The sequence below is a fragment of the Protopterus annectens genome, chromosome 11.part0, assembly GCF_019279795.1.
Source record: "Protopterus annectens isolate FY-2018-M chromosome 11.part0, PAN1.0, whole genome shotgun sequence".
Taxonomy (NCBI): Eukaryota; Metazoa; Chordata; order Ceratodontiformes; family Protopteridae; genus Protopterus; species Protopterus annectens.
In genome coordinates this window covers 557,276,105-557,290,834 of record NC_056745.1, presented here as the reverse complement: position 1 = coordinate 557,290,834, position 14,730 = coordinate 557,276,105, and the positions used below count along the sequence as shown (strand labels likewise).

Here is a 14,730-nt window from a genome sequence, read left to right as displayed (position 1 = left end):
TTATCTTCTGTTCTGTACTGGTGAGGTATTTCTTAATCATTCTTGCCTTGGGGAATTTGCAGTTGATCATTTTCTAAATGGTTTCAAAAAGTATGGCAAAAAAAAAAAACTGTTATCTGACATTCAAGACAAGGATCCTTATAACTCGCATCCTTGTATACTTATGTCATCTGTAAACATGATGTCCTCAAATGTATGTTTTCAGCTTCCAAGGACTAAGAGAAATATGACAGCTTGCTTGAGAATGACTTGAGAATATTTGAGAAATATTCTAAATAATGTTTGCAAAGATGACATTTATCTTCAATCCTAGTGGACAGTAATGTTTCTTTTTTTTTGGAAGGGGAATAGAAGCCGCGGTGGTGCAGTGGTAGTGTTGTCGCTTCACAGTAAGAGGTTTGCCTGTTCGATTCTCGGCTGGAGCATCTTCTGTGTGAAGTCTGCATGTCCTCCCTGCGGTAGAGTGGCATTCGAAAGACATGTGTGACTGGGCATGTCTCGTTGAGGGCTGGACATCGGGCTGGCACCTCGGCACCATAAAAATCTACTGCCAATCATTAGCAGACCGGAGTTCTGCTGTGGTGACCCCTAACCGGGAAAAGCCGAAAGAAGAACCCAGTTTAGAATATTTGAGAAAGCTGTTTATACTCCGAACATAGACTATGTAAATAGATGTGTTTTATACCTAAAAAAAGCCATATGGATTTTTATATTGTGGAGTATTATCACAACCCTCATCATAGTCATTTATTACTTATTTAGTAATATAGATGTTGTCTCACAGTTTCAAAACCATTGGACATTTTTATTATCTTATTCTTTGGTCTTTCTCAGCTGACCAATCAAGGCCACATAATTTTCCCAATTAGCCTTGTTGTTCACCGGTGTCTACCATTTTAGTACCCCACATCACCATGCAAGGACTATTCCTTATATTCCTTATTAGCACACATCTGCTTATTTGTAGGAAGTGGGGTTGAGAGTCAGATGCTCTGAAGCCACTATCTTCTGCTAATTTAGCTGTTTTAGCCAGCACTACTCATTGTGTGGTGGCCAGACAACACACTGCCAAAACCTACACAAGAATTGTAATTTCTGTGTATGTAGTACCAAAAATCAAAACAAGAACAGCAAAAGAAACTCTTTGAATGAGGAAACAAACACCAAAATTTAATATTCTGTTAAGTGCTTTGTCACAAACAAGACTTGTAGAACAGTGAGCACATACAAAACCACCCAATGAATAGATTTTAAAGTGATGTGTTCCACAGAATAACCAGACCCGGTAATAGTGCTAGATGGAAACTGTTGTTTCATAGACTGTGACTAAATAATTAATAAAAATTATGTCCTAAATAGAACAAGTCAGTGAGGTGGAGAGTGTCAGGTGCTATGAGGACAGCATCTACAGCTAATTTGGCTTTTTACAGACAGAACACTTCATTCTGTGGTGGACGGGTAGCATGCTGCCAAGTTGTGAGTGCTTCTACCCACCCACCCTGCTCAGAAACAATGCACATTCACTATTTCTCTGGCCTGATTCTTGTGCCCTATGTCTGTCAACCAACAGGTAAAACTCATGCTCCTACCTTCTTTTTTTTTTTCATTTTTCTGATGAAGTAAGTTTACAGTCTTGCTTAGGATTATGGAGACGGCAACAGACCTTAACCCAGAAATGTTTACCAAAAGATAATTTTTATTTTATTAATTTTGCTTTTTCATTTATTCTGTGTAAATCTACCATGATAAATCACATTAAATTTAATTGACACATGACAAGTCACTGCAAAAACAAGTAGATATACAAATCAGATTCCCTATGAGCAAAACTCAAGATATTATACAATACCGCTTACCCTTTTTTCATGGATAAAACAACTTCTGTAACCCTCCCCCCATGTTAGGGAGCAACCTCTCACATACCACAAGCTATCTCTCTCTCTCTCTCTCTATATATATATATATATATATATATATATATATCTATACTAACTCTGATATACAACTCTGAAGATAATTATTACTAAGGCATCTGCATAATGTGCCTTTGACAACTTCTTACCTTTAGTAATAGTGGCTGGCTGCAGACAGAATTATTTTTGTCCAAAGCGATGGTCCCCAAACTCCGTGACTGTCTAAAAGTACTATCTGCTACTGACGGTTTCTCGGCTCTCTTTTTTCCCAGCACACAAAGCCCGGGAAGAGAGCTGAGAACCAATCAGTAACATCCAGCCCATCTGCGTCATGTACGTGACTGCGGACATGGCAGTCCGATCCCCTTCCACATTAGCGTTACAAAATCACATAGATTTCTGGGCATGCCACACTCCTCCACTTCTCTCCTTAATCCAGACTGTTTTTACAGCAGTCCGGATTTGTAGAAACTATTTATTTATTTTTTTTACACCCGGAACTTGCCAAGCATGCACACTAGCGCAGCTTGAGTTCCGGGACTCACATCTAAACAGCAGCCAGCCAGTATGACAGTATTACAAAAGTAAATATTTTATTTTTTTAAATATTCTTTTTTCTTCTTCTTTCCACAGCTGGAGGGGGCTGCAGTCCGGCAGTCCAATAGCACGAGCCGCCACTGGAGATATGTAGAGAAAGAAAAAGATTACACTCCGGCATATCAACTTCTTTGCTCAAGAATCAGAGACAAAGAAATAATGGGAACAAAGTGCTAAAAATCAGGGACAATTTATAAATATTACACTAATTCCCTAACTGAATTTACTAACTGATTAACAGGTTTTGCATCAACTTGCATTTTCTGAACAATAAGAAGAAAGAAACTCTAATGTCTGCTATTACTGACTGACTGCAGTCCTCAGTGATTTATCATCAAATCAAACATTTTATGAGGGACAGAGCAAAAGTATAAGGTAAAATCAGGGACAATTAAGATATACGCTTATGTGGGATCTGAACATATTAAGAACAGACTTGGACATTCTGAGCTCCCAGACATAGAAGGCATTGGACTAATTGAGACTGTGGACCAAAAAAGCCCAACCAGTTAGTGTGGTACTGTCTGAGAAAGGAGAGAATTATGGGTATGATCCTAACCTAAGTAATAGGGGAATAAGACTGTTTTGGTGAAGGCAACATTAGGAACAGAGCTCATGCCTTTGCATGGTTTGCTAAGGATGTAAAGTAATAATATAAATACAAAGAGGGCAGTGAAGAACTGTAGAGTAGTGCATTATGCTGCATTAAAGGAGAGGGTGAAAATGAATTTGGGTTCTGGGCAAACTAAGACAGTAAATAAGCTATGAAAATGAGTCAGAGATGAAGTGCTCAGGACCATGTCAGGGGCTTATGAAGATACAAAAAAAGGCAAAAAACAGGAGAAGGCAACTGAGGTTACATATAAATGCAAGTTTAGAGATTATGGCAAAATACTGCACATAACAGGTGGAAAGGAGGGACAGAGAGGCACAGAGAATATGATTTACAATGACTTAAGTACTACAGAAAGAAGAAAGGAAGGAGGTAACCTGCCCCGTGTGATCAGTATGTGAAAGAGATCATGGACGAGAGTGACAAAAAAGCCCAGCTACTGAATCAAGGCTATGCTTCAGTCTTCATTAACAAAAACAAAGGAAGATGACTATGCTGAGATGCTTATGTAGCAGAGTAAGGAGGTCTGTGTACAGGGACGGCAGGTAGACATGTTGTAACTGTCAGCCAGTGCGAAGATAAACTAAGTCCTGAAAGTCTCTGGAATCTGCTCTGTCAGCTGGTACATCATACAACTGAAATCATCAACAAATCATAGGCAAGTGCACATGTGATTCAGAAACATTAGGTAGTAAGTAAGCTACTCCTTTCCTTGGAAAAGCAGTAAAACTCTGCAGAACTGCTGGCTTGTTCAACTAATGGTTGTGGCAGGGAAAATTGTGGAGAGAATCTTGAGGGAAAAGCTGGACACTTTCTAGTCTTCATTCTCCTGGACAATGATGAACATGGTTTCATGTCCAGAAGGAGGTGTCAGTCAAACCTGAACTAATTTTATACCTGGTTTATAAGAGTACTAGTAGGTCAAACCTAAGCTAGTTTTGTGACTACCTTATGAGTACTACTAAGTCGAACCTGAGCTAGTTTTTTGACTAGCTTATAAGAGTACTAGTAGGCATGGCTGACCTGACTTTCACACAGACTTTTAATTTTGACCCACTTAGGCAGCTGCAATGAAAATACCAGGGGGATGAGCTAGGAATGAGACAGCAAAATGGAATGGTTGTAATGTATAAGGTTAGACCTCAGAAAGCTATAATGGAAGAGAAAATGTCTGGAAAAGGGAAAGTGAAGACTAGGTACTACAAGCATAACCACTGCAAGGTCATCCTGTGGACTATGTAGTTCCTGAAACTGGTGTCACCCATCAATTTTAAGGTTGAGTAGATAAAAAAACACCAAAAATAAACTATTCCACTCTGAAATTGTAGCAAGTTGCTTATTGCAGATGCATCAAGCATGTTACTACAGTTAAAACACGACACACATGTTGCTGCAGCATTTCAGCCATAACAACATCAGCATTCATTAATGAAGCTGCAGTGCCTTTGCAGCTTCATAAAGCAGTGTCAGTACTACACTCATACCCCCTAACATTTTGCATCCAAGGCAGCTACCCCCTTCACTCCATTCTACCTATGGGCCTGACTGCAAGAATCATCTCAAAAGCTGGCACTCTTTAGTGTATTTATTTTATACATATATGATGAAAGAGGGAAGAAAATGAGTCCCCTCAATGATATTATAAAAACAGTGGCAGAAATGGAGAATGGTGGTAAGTCTCTTAGGAGGGAATCAGAAAGGCTGATTGAGTGGGTAGAGAGATAACATCTGAGGTTCACAATAGAAAAATGCATAGTATTGTACTAGAGAAAAAACCCAACTATAAAAATCAGTTGGGATAATAGAACTTATGGCAGCAGAGCCTGAAAAGGATCCATGGGTGTCGCTCAAACCTGGACTGAAACATGAGCAGTAGAATGAGAAGGCTATGACAGCAACAAGCAAACTGCTAGTACATACCCTAAAGATAATAGAGATGTGAAATAAATATGTTACATGTCCCCACCCCAGGCCCTGATCAAGCCCCACCTTCATTAATGTGTAATTCTCAAAGACGTATAAGGAGAGAGCATTAAACATTAAACTGTCACCTGCTGGATTGCCAACTGGCTCACAGAAAGGATGCAGATAATCAAAACTGGGAAATTACCATCACAAACAAACCAGTCATCAGTGGAGTCCCCAGAGTTCTGTGCTGAGACATCTCCTGCTTAACATCTAATTTTCTGAAGTAAACACCAATATCAAAGGACCCTAGATGACTAAGTTTGCAGATGACTGCAAGCTAGTAGCAGTAATTGAATCCCCAAATGATTTAGCCATCCTGCAGGAAAGTTTGTCCCAAATAAATAACTTGTATCAAAACTGTGGTCCGAAACTAAATGCCAGAAAAATGCATTATTGCATCTTTTGGTAAGCCATCTACCCCAGCCCAGGGAATGACCACATTGACAATACATCCTTAAGATTTGACGCACTTGTTCGGGATTTGGGAATGTCTGTGGGCAGTGACCTAACTTTTGACCAACGTGTGTTTACTGTAGTAAGAAAGCCTTTCTATATTGCACAGCTTATAAAGAAAGGGGTTGTGTCTAGATCTAGCAATGTCATTAGGCCAGTCATCAAATATAATGCCCTCTTTAGCATGCATCTGTCCACACAAATGCAACAACTGGAATTCCTTCCCACAGAGATACCTACTTACTAAAAGGATACAAAGTCTAAACATGTTCTACATGGACCAACTAAAAGCCCTGTCACTATACTTGGCATCCTAAGAGGTGACCTGTGTCTCACATGCAAGTTATCCTCTGATTCATTACTGATGTATTTACTGCACATCAGCAAGTCAAATGGCAACAGAAATACTTGGTTTAGGGATCTAAACCTCCTCTACAACATTAATGGAAGGGTTTGGAGAGACAGGTATATGTTACAAAGGATACCACTGCTATGGACTCCCTATCCACATACAACAAACTTAATTCCTGTCCATTATCAAGTGCATTTTACATCTACGGATGGGAAACAGAAAATGCACCCCAGGTCTGCCCCCTGTATACTAATGGAAGGATGCAGCTCCTAAATGCTTTATCCCATGCATGTGATCCCTCAAATTATCTATATAACCTAGCCAAAAAGGTACCCTGGCTTTTGCCACCCAAGAAAATTATTTTCCTGTGCTCCTGTCGAGCAGAGCCACAGAAGTGATCTCTGGGGTAAATTTCCTATTTCCCATCCACTCATTGAGATTTTTCTTAAAGAGTGCTAATGAGGAGCTTTGTTTGATTTAGATAGGTAGCTTGTTCCAGAGTATGGGAAGTCTCTGGGACAGGAATCTATCCCTCCAGCATGTTCTGTTTATTGTGGTGACAAGGTTTTGGTCCCTAGAGCATGTAGCTTGGAGGGATTGGGATTTCTTTAAGTGAAGCATGTTCAACAGCTCTGGGTTTGACATAGCTTTGTATGTTAGGCAGAGATCGCCTCTGAGTAGGCAATATGCAACGGAGTAAAGCTGGAGTTTTTTGAGACGGTCTGCCTAAGGTATCTGTTTGAGGTCAATAATCCTCTTTGTGAGGTATTTCTGCAGCCTTTCTAGTTGTTGTAGATGTCTTGTGAGGTACATACCAAAAGGGCATTGTACTCTATAATGGGTATAATGAGTGACGAGTAGAGGGGAACAATGACCTCTTTTTTTCCTGGATGAGAAACATTTTGTGATGAGGTGTGCCACGTAGAAGGATTTCCTGACTACTGTTGTGATGTGATTATCAAAGGAGAGACTACTGTTCACCTGTATCCCAAGGTCTCTTATCACACTTTCGGTGTTAAGTAGACTACCGCCTATGTGGTAGTTCATGGGTACAGAGTTTTTACCAAAGGGGATGATAATGCACTTTCTGGCATTGAGCTTGAGGCCATGGCTTTGACACCAGGCATCTGTCTCAATGAGGCCCTTTTGTAGGATGTCCACATCATCAGGAGTTTTGATTATGGCTCCTAGTTTGCAGTCATCTGCGAACTTTGTTAGCCAAAGATCTTCTGTGTTAGCCTGTACTTCAGAGAAGTAGATACCAAACAGGAGAGGACCCAGGACTGAACCCTGTGGTACTCCACTTGTCACTGGTCTGAAGTCGGATTTGGAGTCTGCTACTTTCACAGTGTCAGTGAGCCAGTTGCCAACCCATCTTGTGACATAAGGATTTATACCTAGTTTAGTGAGTTTATCTAAAATTCCAGAGTATGATCCCACTTATTCTTATTAGGGTCATCTATAACAAAAATGAGATAGGTTATTTCAAATGCAAAAAGGAAAACTGGTTAGGCTTAAAATTTCCCACAGGGGCAGCTACCCTAGTGTTACCTATGAACCCATGAACATAAATGTGATGGTATTAGTCTACAGGAAGCCACCAGATGCATGCATATGGGTTTGAGGAGAAAGGATAACAATAGTCTCTTGAGTGCATAAGATCATGTCAAAGAGATTTGAAAAGAGTCAGCTTACCACAAATGGACAGGAGGAAAATGGCTGCATTAGCAGACTGTATGGACCAATTACTCAGGGGAGCTACAAAAATATTTCTTCAAGGAAAGGGTGGTGAATATATTTGAAAGAATACACAAACTCACTCAATGAAGCATCTGGTAGATGGAAAATGGATGAGTGGGAAGAGAGGAATGAAGGAGTGATAAAACGTTAAATGCACTTAAAGGGCAGAATAGATAAGCTAATTGCTTCTTCTGCCAGAGCAAATACAATTTAAACAATGAATGTAATTCCCATGTATTGTTTCTCCTAAATATGAGACATACCTATGTCTGATAGTTTAATAAAAAGATTAATTCTAGTGGAGTTCTGATGGTTTTCTTAATTTTATGTATGTATGTATGTATGTATGTATGTATGTATTTATGCATTTTATCAGGAAAGTCCAACTGGGCACAGGTCCCATTTTCAGTGGAGGCCTGGGGAGAAATGTTCCATTTTACAGAATAAGTAGAAGGCAGTTATATGACATATACATAATAAATGTAGATACATACATAAAACAGCAATAATATGATAGTTAATAAAAAATAAGACATGTACATAGAACAGTAAGTGTACATACATATAATACAAATGATTGACAGTTAATGAAAACATGAAAGTTAAAACAAGATTACAGTAAAATATTAGTTAATATCAAGCTTATAGGACATTATTTTCAAATGCAATCAACTGTTAAAAGATAATGTATAGGAGTCGGTGAAGTAATTATAGGATGAAGATTGTTACAAAATATGAAATAGCATTGAGGAGGTCCAGGTAAATGGGAGACAGAGATAGTAGTGGAGCGGGATATATGGTAGTCAGATAGTTAGAGATTGTGAAGTAGCTGTATTATGGCCAGTCTCATTAAACTGTGGTGAGACGTAGTAAGGGGTTTGGAGATTGCCCAGGAACATCACATGTACATGCATGTAGCACACAGATTTCAAGCCTTGCACAATGAAATAAGAAATTAAGTCATAAATAAATTAGACACTATTTTTCTGCTGATATATGAACAATTCTGTTCTAATGAAAGAAAGTCACTAGTGACTTGTCCAGTATCAGTGAGAAACATTATCCAAATTCATTTTTGAAAATATTAGCAATATCATATGACTGGATCTAAATTGTAATATCAAAAATCACTGTGGAGCCCTTACATTTTCTGTTGCTAAACATAGCATATTAAAACTGCTAATTTGACCCTTAAGCACATTAAGTAGTCCCAGACGCAGCACCTTCGCTATGTGTAACACTACAGGCATTATACTTATAAATCCATGTTACTGACTGCTGCATGCCTCTTTTCAAATTGTTCAATGTACGTAGGTAAGGACAAGAGTAGCAGTTTAAGATGATGTCACAATACTTGGGGTGGTGGACGGACCAAAGATATAGAAATAGGATTTTTGTAATAGCATTTTTTTTGTGCTTTTGAGTATGTGAGATAGTACAGAACATGTAACTTTTGCTACAACACACTGCTGACAGTCAAGGTTATATAAAGTTCACTTACTACAGTTTAGGAAATACTTAGTCATACTTACGGAATGACTGTGAAGGAATGAGGTAACTACAAATGAAAACTTCAAGCGTACAGGAAATCAACTGAAACATCATTGAATATTGACAATGAGTAACTAAGCCATACAATGCACGCACATTCGTCCATACGCCTTTTCGGTCAAGCGAATACTGCAGTGGGACCGTGCTTATGCACACTTGCTAATTGGTTATTCTGTTGGCTTTTCTGGCAGTATTTCAGATGCTCTGCATTTCTGACACACACACAGGTCCTTCAAGGAACTGAATTATGCAAATGACTATCAAATGGTAAAAGCCTACTTATCTAACAGGTTAACTGTAAATTTGCATATGCTGTTTGCCATGTTTGATTGAATTTTCTGGTAAGTTCTGCCCCAAAGCTAACAGAATCATTTTAACTACATTATAGATGCTGCTATCATCCATTATTGCAGCTTTTCTCTAATACTGGATGTGGGAGATTTGGAAATATTCAGCTAAGCTACACAGTCAGCAAATTAACAAAATAATTCTGATATGACTAATTAACGGCCGACAATAAATGAAAAATGAAAAATGGGACCAGCAGCTCATATTAGTCAATGCTTTTACAGCAGATTATTCTTAAATTGAAGTTAGCTGTGTTCATCAATAATTGATATTATGATCCCTGGTCTGATTTGAAAAATAAAGTTTGGAAGTGCAAACAATTATAAAGTGCATTCTTAGTGGCATAATTTTCCCTCCAAACAGGGTAATACAAAGTTTTAAAGTTGGCAAGGAATCTTACATGAAATGAAAAGGAATTTCAAATGGTCAAGCTGAAATTGGTAAATGAGTGAGCTACTAAATCCTCTTGTCTGAATTCTTTGACCATGAAAATTGCCCATTCTAGAATATATAGCCAACTACCAGGTGATACAAGCGTAGACTGCTTATATGCAGTTTGATAAGGGTGAATGTCTCTCCTCAAAAAGAATGGGGATTCCCTCCTAGTAAAAACACTGTGACGAAAACATTTAGTAAAGAAGATTCATTCAACTATTCTTTTGTCATATTCACTTATATCATCTGCATTGGATCTGACATTACCACTTTCTTATGTTTATGTTTGGTCTAAATATTTAAAGTTCAAGTTTTACCTTGAATGAAATAAGAGTTACAGAATATTTTTAAGAGAATACTAACTACATAAACCAATTATTTCAGAAAGGCTAGACATTCTTCTAGGCCCATTAATAACAGAGTTTGTTTCTTCATTCTATTTGTGGATTAACAATATTTAAGTGTTAAATAGATTGTCATGAATATTTAATTAGCAGTCTTCTCGACTCGCATTTAAAAGTTCAGTAAATATAGTTTGAGCCTCCTTACTTTTGCAAATGGCTTCAAGTCTGAAGCATACTGTACTGATTGCTATACAAAACATTCAGCAGAGCTTTACTTACGGCCAGGCAGTGTTTGAGCAGCAGTCCATGAAGAAGGTTGGCCATAACCAGCTTTTGTACTAGCAGCAACTCTAAAGCGATACCAACGAAACATTTTGAGGTTTCCCACTGTTTCCTCCACTATATCATCCATCTTGAATATGACTGTTAAATTCCGTGACTCTGTACAGGCTTCCATGTCCCAGCCTGTGCAGGAAAGGGACAGCAACTCTATGGTAATTCTGTAATTCTGTAGGTGTCCTGGAACATTGGCTGGTCTGCTCCATCGAAGTGTTATACTTGTGGCCTGGATACCAGTAATGTTTAAGAGACTGGGAGCACCAGGAGCTGAAAAAAAGTGTTTATCAGTGTATATTATTGTGAACTAAAAATGGGCATTTCATAAGAAAACTGTACAATTTACATACTTAATAAAATAGAACAAAAGTAAGTGCAGAATGAAATGCAGTGGGGTATCTAAGAAAAAAATATATAAGTTGTAGAAGTATTGTATTAAGCTGAATGGCCTTTCGTCATAAATCACTTTACCATTTGTATGGGGCTGAATGCGTATGCCACTGCTTCCAGAAGTACTTTGATTTTTAATGTACTGTGGTACACAGTATGGGCTAGTCTCATACCACATGAAATATTAATTTGCATCAGCATTTATTGCAAACATCAGCTACTGAAAGAAAAGAATGTTTCCTGTTTCAAATGTTAATATCAAACGTACTTGTTGATCAGCTTCAAGAGCAGAAGCAGCCCATTTAATGAGAAATACTGACCAGTGTTATGATACTTTCATACTTCAACTTCTTAGGTGTTTTCACACAAAACACCAGTGTCATCAGTCAAAATAAGATTATATATCTACTGACAAACATATAGATAATAAAAATAAAAGCTCACCATAGCAATTAAATAGGAACATTTATCCCACCCCAAGCACATATTTGTGCTTGGTTCTCAGTTTTGGTTTTTAGCTGGGGTGCCGTCTTTGCATAGTATTCATGCCCTGTCTGTGCCCACGCAGGTTTTCACTGAGAGGAGAAGGGCTTTTTTTTCACCTACAGCCCATGGAAATATTGGTGGGGGAATTGTAATGTTCATATTGCCCATGGTGTTTCTGTAACTTTGCATGTGTTCTACAGAGGGCTAAAACCCATCCAACACTGGCGCCTGCTTTATAACCTTACATTTTTTGGGGGGCAGGGTTTGACTCCACATAATATTGAACTGAATAAAGCTGATACTGAAAATGGATTAATGAATGAAATTAATAGATATTTGCATTAATATTTAAACAAGGTGGGCCTGTGTAATTTGCACACCCTGAAGAGTATTTCCATTAATTTAAGTGCAGGAGGGCCTAATTACACCGACACATTCTAGCCGTATACTTCACATTCTTAATGTGGCATATGGCCACTGCCTAGCTTTTCTCAACTTTCTAGGCAACAGATAGCAGGGTAGAACAGTGCAACCTCATGATCAAAGAATCTGCGGATAATTAAGGGAAGCGGCACTTAACGCTTTCTGCTGGACTTCACATAGACATTTCCTACCACCATCAGCAGCAGCCACATTAAACACAGCTCTGCAGTTATAAGTCTTCTAGCATAGTATTACATGACAAAGTGCATGAGGCATAAAAGGCTTTCCTTCATTTTGCAGACCTGAATTTGATTCTTTAACTCTACACCTACATGTTGGGTAACTCTTAGCAAATTAACCAGTACCAAGTGCATATGTCTCAGTGGATTTATTTATCAGGTAAGTCAACTAGACACCAATGGCCCAGTTAAAACCTTGTTCATTACTTTCAAAATGGACACAGCAACAAAATATATACAATGAATAGAAAATGAAAAAAACTGATTCATGATAGAAACAATCCATGTGTATATTATATATTTGTTTTTCATAAATAGTAACACAGTATTTTATGTTGTCACTAAATCATACCCTTCCCACTGACAAAGTGAAAAATCAACATCATTGTTAAATTGAGTGGATGAGACATGCATCTGTATCATCCTGCTTTACATTTTAGCATCTACAAACAAAATGCTTATCCTACATCACAAGCAGACAAATCCTAAATATTATATCTATAGATTATTATGGTGTGAAGAAACTATATGTGCACGTCCAAATCATTAGGTATAGGAGGACCGTGCTTTGAAAAGGGATATACACCAAAAAATCAGCAATGACTATAATAATGGGATGTTTGATTTATTATTCATAGGTTCATAGGTAGGTACTGGGCTATTAGCCCAAGGGTCTAAGTAAGCCTAGCCAACAAGGTTCCCTAGCCTATGCTACCCAAGACAGTTATTTTCCTGTGTCCCTGTTGAGCGGAGCCATAGAAGTGACCCCGGGGTGTATTTCCTCTTTCCCATCCACTCATCAAGATTTTTCTTGAAGAGTGCTAATGAGGAACTTTGCTTGACATAGACAGGTAGCTTGTTCCAGAGTATGGGAAGTCTCTGGCACAGGAATCTATCCCTCCAGCATGTCCTATTTATTGTGGTGACAAGGTTTAGGTCCCTAGAGCGTGTAGTTCAGAGGGATTGGGATTTCTTCAGGTGCAGCATGTCCAACAGCTCTGGGTTTGACATAGCTTTATATGTTAGGCAAAGATCACCTCGGGGTAGGCGATATGCTATGGAGTAAAGCTGGAGTTTTTTGAGACGGTCAGTGTAGGGCACCTGTTTGAGGCCAGTAATCCTCTTTGTGAGGTACTTCTGTGGCCTTTCCAGCTGCTGCAGATGTCTTGTGAGGTACATTCCAAAAGGGGCATTGTACTCTATAATGGGTCTAATGAGTGTTGATTAGAGGGGAACAATTACCTCTTTTTTCCTGGATGAGAAACCTTTTGTGATGAGGTGTGCTACATAAAAGGATTTCCTGACTACTGTGGTAATGTGATTATCAAAGGAGAAACTTCTGTTCACCTGGGTCCCAAGGTCTCTTATCACACATTTGGCATTATGTAGACTGCCGCCTATGTGGTAGTTCATGGGTACAGAGTTTTTACCAAAGGGGATGACAATGCACTTTTTGGCATTGAGCTTGAGGCCATGGCTCTGACACCAGGCATCTGTCTCAGTGAGGTCCTTCTGTAGGATGTCCACATCATTTGGGGCCTCAACTACGGCTCCTAGTTTGCAGTCATCTGCGAACTTCATTAGCCAAAGGCCTTCTGCATTAGCCTGTACTTCAGAGAAGTAGAAACCAAACAGGAGAGGTCCCAGGACTGAACCCTGTGGTACTCCACTTGTCACTGGTTTGAAGTCAGATTTGGAGTCTGTAACTTTTACAGTGTGGGTTCTGTCAGTGAACCAATTGGCAACCCATCTTGTGACATAAGGATTGATACCTAATTTAGTGAGTATCTATAATTCCAGAATGGGAGATGGTGTTGAAAGTCTTGGCGAGGTCAAGATAGGCTGTGTGAACCACCTTACCCTCATCTACAGCTTTGGTGACTGCCTCAAAGAAGTTGATCAGGTTCACGAGGCATGATCTGCCTTTCACAAACCCGAACTAGGAGTTTGGAGGTTACCAATGTCTTTGTTTATGAGTTCCATGATGATACATTCCATGGCCTTACAGATCTGGCTTGTCAGGCTAATAGGGAGATAGTTCCTGGGATCAGTGGTGGCTCCCCCTTTGTGGAGTGGGATAACTGTTGCTGTGTGCCATTCAGTGGGCACAAAGCCTGATGTGAGGCTATGATTGAACATGGTGCTTAGGTGTGGAGCCAGTCTGTTCTGAAGTTCATGTAAAATGTAGCCTGGGATGTTGTCCGGTCCCATGGATGCTGTGTTTTTTACTTTAGAGTGTGCAGCTTTTACTTGCATAGTTGTGATTACAGGAACTCTGCATTCTTCCTATATAGATATGGGCCCTTTAGGGGGAGGGGGGGTAAAGTTAGCACTAAACCTATCTGCCAGGATGTTGGCAATATCAGTTGCTTCTGTAATTTTTGTGCCATTGTGATGTATCTCAGAGCAGATCTGGGTGTTGCTATTGAGATTCCTGACATAGCTATAGAATGCTTTGTGGTTGTCCTTAGAATCAGTGGCAATTTTGTTTTCGTAGCTAGCTTTGGAGGATCTTAGGACATTATGTTTTGTCTTTATTGTA

The 14,730-nt window shown here is 39.1% G+C and overlaps 1 protein-coding gene across 1 annotated transcript in view; it reads right to left on the bottom strand.

The window, feature by feature from the left end:
• The window catches only part of PTPRQ (protein tyrosine phosphatase receptor type Q), a 4,272,575-nt gene that overhangs the window by 1,930,437 nt on the left and 2,327,408 nt on the right, over positions 1-14,730 (bottom strand). Inside the window, exon 21 of the mRNA XM_044087226.1 lies at positions 10,594-10,920. Coding sequence (XP_043943161.1) covers positions 10,594-10,920 — 327 coding nt within the window. The remainder of the gene's footprint in view (positions 1-10,593; positions 10,921-14,730) is intronic.